The sequence below is a fragment of the Microcaecilia unicolor genome, chromosome 2 (genome assembly GCF_901765095.1).
Source record: "Microcaecilia unicolor chromosome 2, aMicUni1.1, whole genome shotgun sequence".
Taxonomy (NCBI): domain Eukaryota; kingdom Metazoa; phylum Chordata; class Amphibia; order Gymnophiona; family Siphonopidae; genus Microcaecilia; species Microcaecilia unicolor.
In genome coordinates this window covers 135,595,843-135,612,766 of record NC_044032.1, presented here as the reverse complement: position 1 = coordinate 135,612,766, position 16,924 = coordinate 135,595,843, and the positions used below count along the sequence as shown (strand labels likewise).

Below are 16,924 nucleotides of genomic sequence, written 5' to 3'. Positions count from 1 at the left end.
GTCTATAAAATGTGCAGCAAGTTGCGAGCGACCAAAATTATGTACATACCTTGAGTAACACGCCAATCAGTGATAATTGGCAAATAACAACCAATTTTCAGCACTAATTTGCAAGAATTGAAATTTAAGCACACTTCTTTTTAGGTTTATTCAGAAAGGAGGAGCAAATAAATTCTAATGTGCTTAGCTGAAAAGGGGGCATGGCCATGGGAGGAGTGTGAGTGTATCGGGGCATTCCTCAAATTTTTGCACATGGTTATAGAATTCAGGGGAATGCAAATACATTTAAGCACGGGTATTTACACTAGGTTTTATGTGGCGTAAAAGTGTCTTTTTTCTTTCTCTTTCAGAGTTCAAGCTTTAAATTTAGGATTCTTATGGAGGCGGGATTTGATACATACATGGCTATCCCGGAAACATCTTTTGCCAGCTTCCTGCTTTTAATATACCTAAAAAAATTTTTACTATGCGTTTTTGCCTCCAACGAAATTTTTTTTCAACGTACCAACTCTCCTCTCCAGAACCTGTAAGCCATACTGAGCCTACTGCTATGCAGGAAAATGTGGGATGCAAATGTAATAAATAAATAAATGTAAGTGCGTTCTCGGGCCCTATGTGCTATTCTATAAACTGTACCTAACTTTAGGCGCTGTTTATAGTATAGTGCTAAGTGTTATTTTTGGACGCGTCTATTTTTTTAGACTCCATTTGCAGAATCTGGCCCTACATACGTGATTCATTCACACTCACACTATAAGGGCACTTTATCAATAAAACTTCCTATCTCTACTATCTGCTGGTCTGCTTTGTTTATCTGCAGCTGAGCATTTGCAGATCGTCACCTCTCTGTATTTCTGTTACAGAGATGATGTACATATTTCTATGTATATACAATATTCTACTAATTGGAAACTTACAGTTCATGCATGTCGTCCCAATTATTTAGTAGCCTTTTATTTTCCTTCTGCACATATTCATTTTTGACATGAAGTTCTGCTGTGTAGTCAAGACAATAGCCAATCAACTCCTTAATGACTTCAACAGGGTCTGAGACTTTTTTTAATTTCACAGATCCAAGCTTAAACTAAAGTAAAAGAAAATAAACCAGATTACTTGTCTAGAACTTTGCTTTGAAATGCCATCATAACATCAGGAGAGCCATTGTAAGACTGCACTGGAATCTTGCAATTCCCCCAGGTATCTTGCCCTGGAGGAGTTTCCTTTGAAAATATGTCTGGTGCACACACAATGACCACATTGTACCAGCCACGCTTTATACCTGTTTCCTTGCAGGTACAAACTATACACTAGAAAATTAAATCTGTGTGTACTTTCACTCCCCTGATTTAACTCTGCCCCTTTTTATTGCTGGGAAAAGAATATACATTGTAAACAGCATATTAATTTTTGAAAACATGTTTTATGTGGCTAAACACAGCTTTGTCTATGAAAAATCCTCTTAACATTACCCCATAGAGATGGAAGCCAAACAGGACAATTCTATAAACTAGATGCTAACATCTACAAACATGTTACACAAGTAAACCTTTAGAATACTAGCATGTACATATGTACGTGCACACTTATGTATAAGCCAGCATGCTGCCTAAGCACTATTCTGCAAACACCCGCTGAATTTACATATCATGTATTAGCAAGGTGGGGGGGGGGGGGGGGGGGGGGGGGAGGGGGGAATACACAGGAGCAGGGCTCTCACTTACATGTGTAACTTACAGAATACTATAAAGCTGTGCAGGTATCTACCACACTTAGGTGTCTGCACACCAGTTCTACAGCTGGTATAAGTGCTTGCATGTATGTACCCGGTCATGCCAGTATTCTATAAATGAAAATAGGCTCCTACCACATGTCCTGGATGCCCAGTTATAGAATTACCCACAAAGGGCAAGATGGGTCTATGTACATTTTCTAATTAAAAGTAACTGAGGAAAAGAATGCCTGACATAAGCTGACGCCATTTGGGATTCCAGTAGCAGTGGGGGAAGAGGATATCATTCTTCCACCAGTTATCCTATCTTGATTGGGGTAGGCCAGCATGGACCAGACACCAGCTAGGAGAAAAGGTGACCGCCGAGACACAGAGCCAGGCCCAGGGCAGGGCCCAGGCAGCTGCCACCGCTCTCCCCCCCCCCCCCCCCCCTTTACCTTCATGTATCTGCTCCTCTCTCAGTCTGCTCCTGTGTGCTAGGACCTGGGTTATTGCGTTAATGCAACAACCTGGGTCCCTACACACAGGAGCAGGAAAGAGACAGACTGAGGGAACTGAACCTTCTGGCGCTGGGCCCCCCTTGGAGGCTGGGCCTGGAAAATCTTACCCACCCCCACCCCCCTCAGCGACCCTGGGAAACCCCTTTACCATGAAGCATTGTGTGGTATGAGGATTCTGAATTACTAAAGGATGGTGGAAGACCGAAGCCAGAAGAAGTTATGGCTGCATTGTTGCCAGAGTAGGAGCAAAATCAGAAAGGACTGGAGCCTCCTTCAGGAAATATATTAATGTCATTGATAATACCAACGCATATAAACATTAACAGTTGCCAAATCCTGTGTTAATACAATGTGTACTAAGTGTGTAACATTACTTAATACATCAGGCATTAAATCAGATCATTCCTGCATTAAAATTAGCTATTAACAGATAATTTTAATGCAGCTTAATACACTGGACTCAAAATTTATTTAAAATATAAAATAAATTAAGATATTTTAGAATTCCTGAGGGAAAGAGGAGAAACAGTAATTACAGCAGCATACTATGCTGTATCCACTATCACCCACAAAATGTGATCTGACCAGGGACAATACAGACCAGGAGGAGAGTCTGGAAATTGTTACTGATCTCTCTATAATTTTTTCTGTTACTTTGTAAATGATCTCCTTCTGTTTTTTTTTATCTCATGCTATAGAAAATGGATCCATTTTCTACAGTATGTTTCTGTGTGTTCAAGTGTGACCATTGTTAAGAGAGATCCAACTCTGTTAAGTCCCCTAAGAGCTTGTGATTGGCTAGTTTAAGCAACAGCGTGTGACATCATCAGCAACTTTATAAGGGGGCACCTTTTTCTTGACGAGTTGTCTCTGCAGCCTTTGTCGGCTTACTTGAACGGAAAAGAAGTAAGCGCAGCACTAATGAATAGCTAAATAATAATGATATTTATGAAAGAACATTCAAATACCTCTCTCCTCTACAGATTCTTTTGGCCTGTGATCCTGAAGCAGTTAATCGAAATGTTGGCCACCGTTGATCGTGGTCGGTTGAAGAAATCCCGAGAAGAGTAGAGACCTGACAGCCAAAGCTAAGTTTTACTTTATTGATTACTGGGCTGTTTTGATTTTTGAGAACAGTAGAGACCTGACCGCCAAAGATAATTCTGTTAGAAAGATTCATGGGCTGTTCTAATAAACTAAGGTTTTTGTCCATGATGATGAAGTCCTGCTCCTGTAAGACTGTTGAATAAGTCTAGGAGCTTCTCGAGGCTTTTCCTCCTGTAACGTCTGTGCGTGCGCAAGTTGCAAAAGAGAACCCTCTATTTATATTTTGTACATTTTCATCATTTCGGGTATCTCTCCCTCTACAAGTACTATTTAGTTCACAACCCATGTAAAATTGTCATACCAATAAAGATATCTCAATCTGAATCTACTTCAGTTTTTAAATGTGTTAGACAGCATCCATCCTGTCCAGGCATCTTAAATACAGTGAGTCAAGGCAGAAGACATAAAACTAAAAGTTGTTCTATCAGCAGAAGAGAGGGATGAAGAAGGCTGAAGAGAGCAGAGGATACCCCCAGTGGAGCTGCAAATAAAGCGTAGCCGGTAGTTGAAATGTTAAGTAGAAAAAGGGATTAGAATGGGCTGTATTTTATGAAGGAAAGGAATGAAAAAAAGATCAGCTTAGACCTCTGATGCATTATAATGCACTGTTGGTTTCACTCCAAGAAGGAGAGAGAGAGAGAGAGAGAGAGAGAGAGAGAGAGAGGGCCCAGTGCAGAAAGCCGTCCAGTAGAACCGCAGACCACACGGCTTCTACTGCAAACTTTCTGCTAAAAGTTGGCCATGGGATGAAGTATTCAATGACCAAGCACATTACTGCCATGTTAAAATCATGGCAGTAATCCATAGCTTACTGCAAAATGTCATCCTACCTTATAGTGTGTGAGCGGTGACTAGCTCACGCACTGACAGGTAAGGTGGCATTTTAAAAAACCCTGCCAACATAGTTTTGGCACGGGCTCCAAACCACTCCACAATAAAAAAAAAATAGTAGCACTTCCCTGATCAGACCAGACATCCCCCTTCCCCACATGACTCAAGTATCCTTGGTGTCTAGTGTACCCCCCACCCCCACTAAAAATAAAGCGACCTTGGTGTCTACTGGAACTTCTCTCTTCTTCTACCCTCCCCCCCGACCTGAATTAAATAAAATAGTCCCTGGTCTCTAGTAGGGACTCCTCTCACTGAGGCCCCCCTAGACCCCTGTACCTCTAAATCAGGAAAGAGAAATGCCTACTTGCTCCTGCCTCTGGCACCATCATCTCCAACATGGCAGTGCCCTGCAGAATGCGAGGCCAGTCTGCCATATAAGAGAAAAATACCCTTATATGGCAGACTAGCCCCGCCCAGTATATAGGTGTGGAAGGCACTGCACTTACTCAATGCTAACGTAGAGTTAACATAGGACCACTTACTACCTCCTAACTAGGAGGCACTAAATGCTTCCACATTAACCAAGAGCAGATTCATGTTAATGTGAACATTAACACATTACCTGCAATAGAAAATACTTGGAATGCCCCCAATGTTAAACATGGATCTACTGTGTGTTAAAGCTCTGCGTTAAACTGAAATAACTGCAAATTTTATCGTGTTATAGTAAAAGGGCCCCTTAATGTATCTGTGACAAGCTTTCAGAACTTACCCTTTCCTCATTAGGCCAGTGAACCTGAACATCATTGAAGAGTGAGGACAACTCTTGAAAACTAACACAGATATGTTACTAGTTAAATAAAAAGGAACCATCTACAATTTATTTGTTGACCCTTACTTGCATACCATCTAAAATATCATTTTTCATTATTAAATCATACGTGTTTGGCAAATAGGACCATGGTTTTGAATTTCTTTTTTTGGGAACAATACACTGTTCCTCCAAACTCTATAAAAGTTGCTAAAAATTGAACATCCAAATGTGGGTGCATGCACAATTGCACATGCAACTTAATTGAATAATATGCCAATTAGCGCCAATAATTGAGGTTTTAACAAGCAATTATTGGTGCTGAATGAATTTAATTCAAATTTATGAGTGTACATTTTAGGCACGGGTCCAAAAAGGGTGCACAGCCATGGGAGGGTCATGGGCAGATCGGAGGTGTTTCTTTAATTTATGCATGCTATACAATAATGGGGTTCTGCACCTAATTTAGGTGCGGAAATTTATAATCAGGTTTCTTTGGTGTAAATGGTCGCACCTAAATGTAGTCACAGTTCCTGGTGCTAAATGCTATTTTATAAACAGCATCTAACTTTAAGCACCATTTATAGAATAACACTAAGCGCTATTTTGTTTGGTGCTGATTTTTAGGCGCCATTTATAGAGTTTATTCCTGTAAGTTCAACCTATCCTCCAGTTTACTAGTTCATTTTGACAGTTTCCTGTACTTATACAAAGCTGTTCTTTAAAGCTAAAGAGTGCATAAGACATGATGAACAATTTTATTTTTAGAAGTAAGATTATATTATCAGTAGAACATAAAACCACCAAGGTGACATTATATACTCTTATCAACGTTGTCCAGCAGCCTTAACAAAGATGGCCATTTGTACAAAGGAAATTGTTTTCATCACCTGTGTGAAACAATCATGTAATATGGATAAAGCATTCATATCACACTTTGATACATGACATTGTGATTATAAAATACAGAAGTATAGATAAATGGGGGATATAACACTGCATTACTGATAGTAAAAGAGCCTTGGCTAAACATATACATCCACATTAACTTTTAACTTAGAAAAAAATTACATACTAGTAATAAAACTACAATGCTTGGAATTTCCTTTTGTGCAGGTAGTTACTAGGTTATTCACATTCTCATTTAATTTAGTTTGCTGATTTACAACTCATCATTCCACCCAGTAATGCGCACAGGGTGAAGAACAACATACATCCATTATACAAACAAGGCAATAAGAGAATGACATAAATATTTGGACTGCTCAGTATAAACTTATTGGAACACAGACACTTTGAAAACAAACTGGTCCTTTTATTAAAGAGAGTTAGGCAGTTAGTGTGTGAATTAGTGCATATTAGATGCTACTGCACAAAATGTTAACCGATTTTGTATTATTTTAGCAAGTAGAGTGCAGTAATTCACATGTTCAAGGCATTTTGTGTTAGGGGGCAGTAACTAGACACCGCATAGGTGGAGAATAGGCATGGAGAGTTTATTGCAGTTAGCATGCTAACTGCTACTACTACTACTACTACTATTTAGCATTTCTATAGCGCTACAAGGCGTACGCAGAGCTGCACAAACATAGAAGAAAGACAGTCCCTGCTCAAAGAGCTTACAATCTAATAGACAAAAAATAAATAAAGTAAGCAAATCAAATCAATTAATGTGAACGGGAAGGAAGAGTGGAGGCAAGTGGTTACAAGTGGCTACGAGTCAAAAGCAATGTTAAAGAGGTGGGCTTTCAGTCTAGATTTAAAGGTGGCCAAGGATGGGGCAAGACGTAGGGGCTCAGGAAGTTTATTCCAGGCGTAGGGTGCAGCGAGACAGAAGGCGCGAAGTCTGGAGTTGGCAGTAGTGGAGAAGGGAACAGATAAGAAGGATTTATCCATGGAGCGGAGTGCACGGGAAGGGGTGTAGGGAAGGACGAGTGTGGAGAGATACTGGGGAGCAGCAGAGTGAGTACATTTATAGGTTAGTAGAAGAAGTTTGAACAGGATGCGAAAACGGATAGGGAGCCAGTGAAGGGTCTTAAGGAGAGGGGTAGTATGAGTAAAGCGACCCTGGCGGAAGATGAGACGGGCAGCAGAGTTTTGAATCGACTGGAGAGGGGAGAGGTGACTAAGTGGGAGGCCAGCAAGAAGCAGATTGCAGTAGTCTAAACGAGAGGTGACAAGGGTGTGGATGAGGGTTTTGGTAGAGTGCTCGGAAAGAAAGGGGCGGATTTTACGGATGTTGTAAAGAAAGAAATGACAGGTCTTGGCAGTCTGCTGGATATGAGCAGAGAAGGAGAGAGAAGAGTCAAAGATGACCCCAAGGTTTTGAGCTGAGGAGACAGGGAGAATGAGAGAGCCATCAACAGAAATAGAAAACGGGGGGAGCGGGGAGGTGGGTTTGGGGGGGAAAATGAGAAGCTCGGTTTTGGTCATATTTAATTTCAGGTGGCGTTGAGACATCCAGACAGCAATGTCAGACAAGCACGCTGAAACTTTGGTTTGGATGCAAGGTGAGATATCAGGGGTAGAAAGGTAGATTTGGGAGTCATCAGCATAGAGATGGTAGGAAAAGCCATGGGATGAGATTAATGAACCAAGGGAAGAAGTGTAGATAGAAAAGAGGAGGGGACCAAGAACAGAACCCTGAGGTACGCCGACAGGCAGAGGGATAGAAGTAGAAGAGGATCCACCAGAGTGAACACTAAAGGTGCGGAGGGAAAGGTAGGAAGAGAACCAGGAAAGGACAGAGCCCTGGAATCCAAGTGAGGACAGGGTATCGAGAAGTATGCTGTGATCGACAGTGTCAAAAGCAGCGGAAAGATCAAGAATGAGGATGGAATATTGACCTCTGGATTTAGGCAGTAATAGGTCATTGGAGACTTTAGTAAGCGCAGTTTCGGTTGAGTGGAGAGGGCGAAAACCAGATTGTAGTGGGTCAAGAATAGCATGTGAGGAGAGAAAATCAAGGCAGCGGCGGTGAACAGCACGCTCAAGTAATTTGGAGAGAAAAGGAAGGAGGGAGATGGGTCGGTAATTAGAGGGACAAGTAGGGTCGAGTGAAGGCTTCTTAAGGAGAGGTGTGACCACAGCATGTTTAAAGGCAGCAGGGACAGTCGCAGTGGAAAGTGAGAGGTTGAGAATGTGACAGATAAAAGGAATAAGAGCAGGAGAGATGGCATTAAGAAGGTGGGTGGGAATGGGATCAGAGGAACAGGTGGTACATTTTGAGGAAGAAAGGAGAAGTGTAGTTTCCTCAATAGTAACTTCAGGAAAGGAGGAAAGGGGATGAGGGGAAGGAGAGAGAGGGGAACGAACTAGTGGAGGGAGAGGTGGTGAGGTAGAAAAAGCAAGGTTTATCTTTTGAACCTTGTTGTGAAAGAATTCAGCAAGGGTCTGAGGAGATAATGAAGGGGGAGTTGGGGGAGGGGGCACCTTGAGGAGAGAGTTCAATGTGGTGAAGAGAAGTCGAGGATTAGAGCCAAGAGAGTTGGTCAGTTGGATATAATAATCCTGTTTGGCACGTAAAAGAGCAGATTGGAAGGAGGTCAGCATTTCCCCTCATTGGTAAATCTCTATACACATATATATATATATATATTTTTTTTTTTTAATTAATCAATACAGACTTGTTATTTTCACTTACAATACTTATTTTTATACTATAAAGTTAAGTTTACCAAACGCCAGCAATCATGGATGCCATCATTGGCGTCACTAGGCGCTCTCTCTCTCTCTTTATATATATATATATATATACACACACACATATATATATGAAAATTAATTTTTATTTTCTGACGCGTGTATCGGAAGCACACCAAGTGGCATTTCGCATTTCACACTGCTAAATAGTAGTAGTAGTACCTTCCCCTGCCTCCTTCTCAAATTCGGGGCAGGAAAGAAGTTCGTTGTCAGAACAATTACAAAACCTCCCCCTGTAACTGCGATGCACTTCCTGCTGCCCTTCCGTTCCGGTGGCAGAGCCTCGCTGTGACTGTGAGCCTGCCTGAGTGTTGCAGCTCGTGGCTCCACTATTTACAGTCAGTTACCAACCGAGACAGGGAGGTAGGGAGCGGAGGCAGCAGCAGATCGAGCAAGTGCTGAAGAAGCAGGTAAATGTTGAGGGGGAGGAGGGTTTGGGACTCTTATTTATTGCTTTGCTTAACTGAGGGGGGGGGGGGGGGCAAGACACTGGGGCAATGTTGGATTGGGGCAGAGAGATATTTTGTTTCATGTAGATCTCTTTTGTTTAAACATAACTAAATGGGCTATAAGCCCCTAATGCAGTCGATTTTGTTCTTGTGATGACTTATACTGTGCCAAAATTGAAAACTCTTATCTCTGTCTGGTCATTAATAAAAGAGCTCGTTGTGAACACTATCCACCCTAAAAGGCTGTTTGTGCATAGTGTTTTGCGGTTGAAGGATTGTGTGTTGGCCTTACTGAATGACATCAACACTTTTAATTTAATTTTAGTTTGTCTTAACATCAGACATAATTTTAGAATATTTTGGAGGATATGATGTCAAATTGTTCCATAGATGTGTATGTGATTTAGTGATGGTAAGTGCTTGAAATAATTGAGTTTAAAATATGATATGTCATTTATGATATATAAATCCATTTTTACATGCACATAGAAGCATTTCTTGCCAATAACCAGCAGCCCTTCCTTGGGACTCAGTCTCTTCTCCACCATGACAAAATTATATACCGAATACACTGCAAGAAAACTTTCACTTGCTAACCTTCAATCTCACTAATTAGGGTGGTGCTTGTAACTTTTCACATTTGGGATGTTGTACTTATTTTTTTTCTGTGTGTCGACAATTATGGATGTAAACCCCACCCCCTTTAGCCTCCCCAAACAGTTGGGCCACCGACCGCCTATGCTCTAGACCACGCTGCAATCTTCTTAATACATGTTTTCATCATAGAGGAAAGAGAACCAGTATTTTGGTCTACAGGGACTATCATCAGCATAAGACTACAACCATGCATCAAGCCCCAAGGATAGCCCCCTTAAGGGCAAATAGGAGAACCCTGGGGCACACTACATGGTGAAATCCAAGGGGCTGAAAAGTTATTATCCTTCAAAACAGTATATTCTCCATGTGTTATATGATTTAAACCAGCAAAATACTTAACACAGTAAATCAATGTGTGGTAAATGCAAGTCTAATGCAGCAACTTTTGGTGACCTGCCCATCATCTCTTTTGCAGGTCCTACATTTAAATGTCCATTAATGTACTCAGGTCACAGCACAGATGCACTTAGCACCTTTAATTACCATTTCTGGCTCAGGTAGATGCTTTTCATCCTCCTCAGTAAAGACCAATGCAAAGAATTCATTTAACCTCTTCACTATGGCAATGCCCCTCTCTGAGTGACCCTTTTACCCCTTGATGATCTAATGGTCCCACTAACTCCATCACAGGCTTTCTGCTTCTAATATACCTAAAAAATCTTTTACTATGAGTTTTTGCCTTTACAGCAAGCTTCTTTTTCAAATGCTCTTTTAGCTTTCCTTATCAATGCTTTGCATCTAATTTGCCAGTTCTAATGCTGCTTCCTGTTTCTACATTTGGATGCTTTTCCCATGTTTAAAATATGTTATTTTGGTTCTAATAACCTCTTTCATCTCACCTTGTAACTATGCTGGTTGGTTGGTCTTCCTTCCACTTTTTTTTTTTTAATATGTGGAACACATCTGTTCTGGGCTTCCAAAATGGTATTTTTAAACAATGTCTTTGCCTGATTTAGACTCCTAACCTTTTCAACAGCTCCATTTGCTTTTTTTTTTCAACATTTTTTCTCATTTTATTTTATTTGTCCCTTTGAAACTTAAATACGTCCACAGTAGATTTCCTTAGTGCCTTTGTTCCAGCCATTAGTGTCTTCATTCCAGCCATTAACACAAATATGATCTTGTTATGATCACTGTTGTCCAGAGGCTCAAACACCATTACCTCTTGCACCAAGTCCTGATTCCAGTAAAAACTACATCTAAAATAGCTCCCCCTCTTGTTGGTTCCTGAACCAGCCACACCTTGAAGCAGTCATTTATTTCATCTAGGAATTTTACCTCCCTAGCATTTTCTGACATGACATTTATCCAGTCAAAATTAGGGTAATAGAAATCAAAAATTTCCATCAAGTCACAAATGAAAGCAGTGGAGTGCTGGAGTCCATCCTCCAATCACAAACAATATACCAAAATCCAAAAATGAAAAATAAAGTTAATGCGGTGGCTGAACAGACAATTGCAATCACAGGTCAAGGTGCTCTTAAATTTATTAATAAAGCAGAGAAAAAGGCCAAAGTCATAACAAGATAATGGGCCAAAAAGCTCCACAAGTGCTACTCAGCTAGGAGTTCAAAATTATATTTATATCTGGCAAGTATCAACTAACACAGAAAAGCTGATGAATAGAAAAAGCTGAAATTAATTTCTAAAGGTTTTAAACTTATCTGCAAAACTGAAGAATGATGAATAAATCAATGCGTCTTCTTAAGAACCCTGGCTGCTTCAGAGGTTATAGACTTCCTCACACCACCAGATTAAATGCATACAGACAACAACCCCTTGTTTTGCTCAAGGCTGCTTCAGAGGATAGAGCTGCCTTCTCCCCTTTAATGAGTGGTAATTGAAATCACCCATTATACTGTTGCCAAATTTGTTAGCTTCACTAATTTCTGTTAACATTTGTCTGTTCACTCTCGCCAGGAAGATAGTATAGCACTACCAATATTCTCTTTCACTTCACACCAGAGTTTCTATCCATAAGGATTCCAAATTGTTAACTTTTTCATGCTGAAATTTTATTCTGTTTGACTCAGGGGGGGTCTTTTAATGAAGCTTAGCTCGAGTTATCTGTAGCAGGGCCCATTTTATTCCTATGGGTCCTGCTGCTGATAACTCGAGCTAAGCTTTAGTAAAAGATCCCCTCAATTCCTTCTAACATATAGCATCACCCTCTCCAATTTGACCCACCCCCTGTGATACAATTTGTACTCTGGCAACACACTGTCCCATTGGTTATTCTCCTTAAACCAGGTATCTGAGAGGCCTATTATATGTATCTCTTTATTATGGGGTCCTTTTACTAAGGTGTGCTGAAAAATGGCTTGCGGTAGTGTAGGCAGGGGTTTTGGGTGCGCGCCAATCCATTTTTCAGTGTGCCTGTAAAAAAGGCCTTTTAAAATTTTTGCCGAAAATGGACATGTGACAAAATCAAAATTGCCGCGCATCCATTTTGGGTCTGAGACCTTACTGCTAGCCATTGACCTAGTGGTAAAGTCTCATGCGGTAACCGGGCAGTAATGACCTACGTCACTTGACGCATGCCAAAAATGAAATTACCGCAATGGCCATACAGTAGCTGTGCGGTAACTTCATTTTGGCACATGTTGGGTGCGCATAGATGCTTACGCAGCTTAGTAAAAGGGCCCCTTAGTGTTATGTCTAACTCTCCCATCTAATTTCTTTTTTTTTTTTTACTTCCAGAATTCCTACTATTTATGCATCTGCCACAACAAAAGTACGTTTTTAACTATATGGAAGTCATCTGACACATTGAGATGACAGCCAAACTGGTGTAGTAGGCAGCAGATAGGCTGGGAGTAATAGCCAAGCTATTGGGATTTTTTTGTTGTTGTTGTTACTGTATAATAAGCTGAACCAATCAAACTTTAAGAAAAGAAGATACAAGAGATGAAGAGTTTAGCAAGAAAAATGATGCCCTAACATCTATATGCAAGTTTAAGTCTTCTTTTAAGTTGCACTTATGTTTCAGTCAGGGAAAATTGTTCCTATTTGGCAGAATTTCTACTGATAAATAAAAGAAATTGTTTACACAAAACAACTGGAGTAGTCATGTGGAATCGTAATAATTAGTTAAATGAAGTAAATATACAAATTAAAAAGAAAACAAAATGAGATTCACAAAATGTTTCCTTAGCCGAAGTCAGAAAATATTCACAATAATAAGGGCAGAAAACAATATCACAGAAAAACAGTTCTTAAATCAAAGCATGAGTCATATGAACAGAACTAGCACTAAGTTCCTTCTTTATACAGAGAAGGTATTGTTCATATAAATTTTGGTCTGGAAAGCATTAGCCTTTTAGCTCCCTAATCAATCAATGAGTTGGTCCTGAATTTTAAAATTGTGCCACCATTTCCTCCAGGGAAATTGTATTGAGCAACAATAACCATGTCTGCGGGTGAAGTACAGAACTCTGTACTATATACAACTAGGCTGTCATAGTGTTTTATAATCATATATAATTTATATGATTATAAAACACTACCCTGTGAAATTCCAAACTTAAGCAGGAAAAGTTGTGATTTTTTTTCTATGCCTTGATAAAAATTTAGTGCCTTGTTTACTAAGCCACGTTATAGGCCCGTTAGAGTTTTTAATGCGCGTTAATCATGTACACGTGTCAACCACTTACGTGCCTACAATTTCATTATAGGCGCCTTCACGGTTAGCGGGCATTAACTGTAGGCGCGTTAAAAATGCTAACGCGTCTTAGTAAACAGGGTCCTTAATTTATACACTAAGGGCCCTGTTTACTAAGGCGCGTTAGTGTTTTTAACGCGCCTACAATTAGTGCCCGCTAACCGTGTAGGCGCCTATAAGGAAATTGTAGGCACGTTAGTGTTTTTTGCGCATTCTGTGTAGACGCTCATAATATTCCTATGGGCGTCTACACTGTTAGCACATGCTAATTTTTAGCACGCGCTAAAAATGCTAGCGCACCTCAGTAAACAGGGCCCTAAGTGTCCTTGTTCAAAAATAAATTAAGCTTTGAAAATAGTAGTACTGGAAATAGGAAAAAGATTTAAGGACAAGAAAAAATGCCATCAAAATATTTTCAAATCATCATGACAAACCTTAGAAGAGCCTATTATGGTAAAAGATTTATGCCTTTAATTAAGATCACCGATGATACACAAAGTTAAGGAGCTTGTTTCCATACATAGTGGAGCAATTTACCACAAATTTATGTAGAATACAGAAAAGCCATCGGTTTAAGAGCCATAGTTTTCAGACTATAGTTTTAAAATGAAAGTGTTAATAACCCCACCTCTAGCAGCAGCTGGATTTTCAAGAAAAAGGATTATCCTGTAGTAGCCACTAAATGCACTTTATGAGGGTAATTTTATAACAGGGTACTTAGGTTTAGAGATGGTGAAGATACCTATTTTAAGTCTATGTGCCTTTATAAAATATAGCTCAAGTTTTGCGGAAATTGTGCTAGCTCAAAGGCATGGCCATTATGCCTGCTCAAGAGCTGATGTAAATGTCAGCACATTCTTTTCACATGTCAGTTGTGACTCCGTACTAACTCCTCCCGACTACATCTACTCAACACATATACGTCACCTTGCACTGGGTGCACTTTCCTGCATGACCTTATTTTATATGAGCTCTTTTCAGTGTATAAATTAGCATTTTACTTGTGGAAAGGGTTTATCAAATTACTCTCCATGCAGGTAAATTTGTAACAGGTTGTCTAGGTTTGGAGGTAATGAAGGTGCCTATTTTTACACTAGAAAATATCTCCAAAAAATTTCCGCCTAACCAAAAATGACAAAATCAATGTACTCCAACAATTGATAACTATTACAAAAAAGTCATACTACTCCATGCAGGAAGGAAAAAGGCCTCAAAGAGCTCCAAAATACTATACAATCTAACGGAGCTAAAACAGAACTTTATGATCTTCCCCTTTTGAGTTGCGCACTATAAAATTCAGGCACACATTTTACAGAATAGGGTGAAGGCAGATCTGTGTCTAAACACAAATTACTGGCAATTATCACTAATTATTGATTGCTAATAGGTCGCCCAACTTTCGGCGACCTATATAAAAACTGGGTGTATGTGACTTTATAAAATGTTAGCACAAATCTAACAGAAAAAGGATAGATTTTCAGTGCTGTCATTTATATCTGATCAGGAGCAGATGTAAATTTTCGTACAGAAAATATTCAAGTAAATAATGATTCCACTAGCACTCTACCACAACTGCTCCCTTAAGCACACCTACTATACATTATGTTATATTGTGGACTTATATCCCACAAAAAAAAGCCATCAAGTTCAATGTGGTTCACAATAATTAAACTGAAGCATGCTTCAAAGATTTAAAATGCAATACAATCCCCAATCAAAACAGCGAAAGAGAATATATGGCCACAAAGCCATAAATAACCCCAAGGAAGGTAGGACATCAAATGCCCCTATAGAAGAGGGAAAAAAAACAGTAACATCTGGAGAGCCTTGTATACCATGGCCCATAGTATGGGAAACAAACTTCTAGTTCTAGAGACTATAATGATGGAAGCAGACTTGGATTTAGTGGTGGTCACGGAGACGTGGTTCACGGAGAACCATGACTGAGATATTGCTATACCTGGCTATAATCTATTCAGGAAGGAGAGAGTAGGAAAAAAGGGTGGATGAGTGGCATTATATGCTAAGAATGATATTAAAGTGATGGAACTGCAAGACACAAGGGGTACAGAAGAAAAGCAGTGGGTTAAACTGGAAAGGGAGAAAGGGAAATGTATCTATATCGGAGTAATACACAGGTCACCCTCACAGTCGGAGAAAATGAACAGGGACTTAATTGAAGACATCAACAAGATAGCTAGGAAAAGGGAAGTACTACTGATAGGTGACTTCAATATGATGGATGTTGATTGAGGTGTCCCCTGCTGCGGGATTGTCTAGAAGCAAAGAGATCGTGGATTTCCTACAGGAAGAATTGTTTCATCAGTGGGTAACGGAGCTATTCTGGACCTGGTGCCTGTGAATGGAGAGAATGTTTCTGACATCAGGGTGGGAGACCATTTGGCATCTAGTGTTCATCAAACAGTGTGGTTATATTAAAACAGGGGAAAGGGCTCACTCGAGACTGAAGGTCCTGGATTTCAAAAGAACTAACTTTGCCAAGATGGAAGAATTTCTCAAGGAACAGTTAGTAGGATGGGAACAGCTGAAGGATGTAGAACAACAATGGACAAGACTGAAAGAAGCTATATTAAAGGTAACTAACCATTATGTTAGAAAATTACAAAAAAGTAAGAGAAAAAGAAGGCCGCTCTGGTACTCGAACGAAGTAGCTGAAAAGATAAGGGAAAGGAGTTGTGTGAGACTAACCTGCATGGTGCAGGAACTCTTGGAACTAGTCAAGTCTCGACAGACCAGCATGAGAGTTCACGCAGCACGTCTCAACACACACAGAGGCAGGGGCACAAACACCGCCGCATCCAACGTCCCACCTCCCCCACCGCCACATCCAATCCCCCATCATCCCGGTTCTTTCCTGCCCGCTGCTCTGCTATTCCCCCGCCTGCAGATGCAAATTTCAAAAACTGACATATTTCAATCACTATACTATAGGTTAACAAATACAAATAAGACATAAAATGGAAAATATAATACAATTTTATTAGACAAAATACGTTTTCCAATTGGCTTTCAGAGGCCAAAACCCTCTTTCCTCGGCTCAGGACAGTATACTGCTGTTAAGGTATTCTGTTCTGACACGAGAAAGGAGAGTTGGGTCTCCAAACATTAGTCAAAACGACACATTAAAGTTGTGATCTCATTACTTACTTACATCTTTAGGGGGCTCTTTTACTAAGCCACGTAATCATCTAGGTATGCCCAACATGCGCCAAAATGGAGTTACTGCGTGGCTCTTGTTGTAATTTCATTTTTGACGCGCGTCCGATACACACAGCCAAAAAATAATTTTTCTGCCGCTCGTATCGGACGCTCACCAAGTGGCATTTGGTGCACATAGGTCATTACCACCCAGTTACCGTGTGAGACTTTACTGCTAGGTCAATGGCTGGTGGTAAGGTCTCAGACTCAAAATGGGCACGCACAATTTTCATTTTGCCACACGTCCATTTTCGGTAA

The 16,924-nt window shown here is 40.2% G+C and overlaps 1 protein-coding gene across 10 annotated transcripts in view; it reads right to left on the bottom strand.

The window, feature by feature from the left end:
- XRCC4 (X-ray repair cross complementing 4) overlaps positions 1-16,924 on the bottom strand; it is a 344,725-nt gene that overhangs the window by 148,581 nt on the left and 179,220 nt on the right. For all 10 annotated transcript variants that reach the window (XM_030193348.1, XM_030193345.1, XM_030193352.1 and 7 more), the window contains one exon: positions 918-1,084. In XM_030193348.1, coding sequence (XP_030049208.1) covers positions 918-1,084 — 167 coding nt within the window. The remainder of the gene's footprint in view (positions 1-917; positions 1,085-16,924) is intronic.